Source organism: Morus notabilis, unplaced genomic scaffold (assembly GCF_000414095.1).
Source record: "Morus notabilis unplaced genomic scaffold, ASM41409v2 Scaffold1388, whole genome shotgun sequence".
Taxonomy (NCBI): Eukaryota; Viridiplantae; Streptophyta; class Magnoliopsida; order Rosales; family Moraceae; genus Morus; species Morus notabilis.
In genome coordinates this window covers 215,878-219,075 of record NW_010362392.1, presented here as the reverse complement: position 1 = coordinate 219,075, position 3,198 = coordinate 215,878, and the positions used below count along the sequence as shown (strand labels likewise).

General features: G+C 38.9%; 1 protein-coding gene across 1 annotated transcript; it reads right to left on the bottom strand.

Annotated features, from left to right (window-relative positions):
- Nucleotides 1-538: 538 nt before the first annotated feature.
- On the bottom strand, nucleotides 539-2,789 carry LOC21398450 (transcription factor MYC2). The gene is made up of 2 exons (XM_010101900.2): nucleotides 1,914-2,789; nucleotides 539-1,521 (listed from the first exon to the last, which is right to left on the bottom strand). Exons 1-2 carry the CDS (start codon nucleotides 2,764-2,766, stop codon nucleotides 854-856), a joined length of 1,521 nt encoding a protein of 506 aa, XP_010100202.1. The 5' UTR covers nucleotides 2,767-2,789; the 3' UTR covers nucleotides 539-853.
- Nucleotides 2,790-3,198: the final 409 nt, after the last annotated feature.

Below are 3,198 nucleotides of genomic sequence, written 5' to 3'. Positions count from 1 at the left end.
AGGAGTTTTTCCCTTAATTACACTACAAGAAAAAGAAATATTGCGAATACTCCTTTCCATGCCCTATTTATGTCAATCACTATACATTCTCTGATCCTCACCGCAGTTCACACTACTTGCTTAAATATTACTCTCTTCCATATTATTACTGAAATGTATGAGAGAGCCAACTCTTAGAATAAAATATTACTAGCTCAGTATCTTGTTAGAGCTTTACCACATTAATCAAACGTAGTGGTCTCAGAGCAGTCCAACAATTGATCTAAGAATCTATAATAAACTTGTATATTAAATCTTGGCCGTTAGTGAAAGCATTACTATAGGTTATGATCATCGAAACTTAATTGATCAGATAAGATATCAGTTCTTATCGGCGGCCTTTACACGATTGATCAAGTTGATGACAAGTTCCCCAAGGAAATATGCTTATAAACAAATTATCTAACATACTCAACAATCAACATTAATTTTAGTGAAGTATATAGTTTATCATACATATCAGAGAGAGAGTGAGAGAGAGAGAAAGTTATTCAAAAAGTATATATATATATATCGTTGGTCAAGAAAATTATACACATCGTGAACCAAGAAATACACATTAATACTCTTCTTGTACATAAAGGAAGAGTGGCGTACTACACATATGATAAGGATGACGTCTTTTCATAGGAACCCTATATATCAAAATGGAAATTTGACAAGTAGTACTATAAATCACATGACTGGAAAACTTCATATTACAATACTACAATGATCTTAAAATATACTGACGATCGAGAGAATTAGTAATTACATGAGCAAACTCTACCTTATGATGATCATGACGAAATTTTTGACCAAGAGTAGTACTAATTCAGCTCTGCATTAGTCTAACAATGGCCATTCTCATGGCCTCTTCACTTGGAAACCTATCAGGAACTCTCACCACAACATCTTGAAGCACCAACTCCTTAACGCTCGATACACTCACATGAAGAATCTGAAACTCGAGATCTCGCAAAGCGTTCATCAACCGCGCCGGCGGGTAATTCACATCCGGGCACTGAACTCTGATCATCGCTTCCGTTCCCACAATCTTCACATCCACTTCCATGGCACCAACCGATCCATAACTCGAATATTTTCTCTTGTGTTCCACAATATTGTATGTGCTTTGGCTCTCAAACTTAGGAGTACTATTACACATTGTGATCCCCATTTTGAGTGGTCTATTCGATTGCGATAGGTGGACTTGTGTCTCCAGTTCATTGATCTTGCTCTTGAGTTCGTTGATGTAAACGACGGCGTCGGCGAGTAGAGAGGCTTTGTCCATTTTCGACACGTTGGGAACGACCGACCGGAGAGCGTAGAACCGGTGGTTGAGCTTTTCCCTCCGTTGTCTCTCCGCTTCAACGTGGTTTACCGGCAAAGAATTGCCAATCACCGGCTTTCTCCCTCTCTTCTTGATCCGATTGCCTCCAGTTATCGCGGACGCAAAGTATCCGTCGGAGTCTGAAGGCCCAGAATCCGATGAAGATCCACCTAAATTACGTGATCGTATAGATATACACAAATCTGAGTAACAAAAAAATATAGATACAAATCTAAATAATTATATTTTATGAATGCAAACGGAACAACTAATATCAAACGCTCTTTAGCACATCCAACTAAGTAAGCACGGACACTAAGAAAATCGAAGTATGTATACAAAATAGATATGAATTTTCTTCTTTCTATTAGTAAATTAGAGTGAAAGAGTTGATAGTTGTTTAATGAATATTAACCTGATTGATCGGATGTGCTAAGCCTTTTTAATATCAGTTTCTCTTTCTAAAACAACAGGCCGTCTCATTTGTGTGCTAAGTAAAAAACAAATAAGTAAGAAGATATATATATATATATTATATCGACTTTTTTGTATAAATAATTACCGGTTACAACGTGTTTCTTGGCAATATCTTCTGGTTGCTTATTTGGATCTTCCAGAGTGGACTCGTTTCTACCAGATCCAGAAGGCATTATTCCAATGTCAAGTAGAGGAAAATTATCTCTAATATTTGAGATCTGATTTTGGATAGAATTCTGCCTTTGGATAATATTCGGAGAAATATTGTTAATTGGAACCCCAGAAGAACCAAGAAGCGATTTGGCTAACTGTACAAGGCTCCAATCCTCTTTGATCAAATCCGAAGAGCCCAATTCAAGAACACCATTCGGCGTCGCAATGCAAACCAAGGTCTGAATCCCATGCATGCGAGCCTCCTTCACTCTCTCGCACTCGTACAACAAAAGCTCCTCGCTCCCCGTCAGCCAAACGTACGCGCCGGAGCTGAACGACCGCCCGATGGCCCCACTCTCCGCCGCAAAAGTCCTCGAGAGTGACACCGTGTAGAACCACTCAATATCGGAGAGGACATCGACGTCCATCTCCTGACCGCTGTCGTTGCCGAATAGGGCCTGGATGTCTCCGACCCTGCTCGTTGTGCTCGCCTTCTTCTCCAAATCGAACCCGAAAACCGTTTCGACGACGTCATTTCCCTTTCGAGCGACGTCGTTTTTAGTGCCGCGGAAGTATCCTCCGTTCCACGACAGCGAAACGTCGCCCTTGCTGCCGATTGTCACGTCTTTGTAGGCTTGCCAGAAGATGGAATAAACCCACCATTCGGGTCGGGTTTGGAGTATGAACTGGAGTCGTTGTTGGATCGTTGGTTTCGTTTGGTGGTGGTCTTGTTGGCTTATTGGCACAAGTGATGAAGAAGAACAAGAAGATATAATCTCTTCCATATCTCCAAAGTAAAAAAAAGACTGAAAATGGAGATAAATAACAGTACTAAAAGTGGAAAATATATAGAGAAGATTTTGAGTGACAAGGGCACGTTATTATTGATGTCTTGACTGTTTGATTGCAACTGTTTATTTGGGCCTCGTTTTCTTCATACACACGTGATAAACACATGATATCCATCTTGACCGATTGAGGGTGTTTATGTACATATCCTTGCCATTATGCACTTCTCTTTTATTAAATTATTATTGTTAGGGCTTTGTAAAAATAACTCAATAGAAAAGTTTTATTAGTAAAATAACTTTTTAAAAATTTTTATTTGTAAAATGACTACTTTTTACAAAGAATGATTAGGTGGTCATTCTTCATAAAAAATGAAGAAGGTCATTTTACTAATTTCATTTTGTTGGATAGTCATTCTAGCATATTGC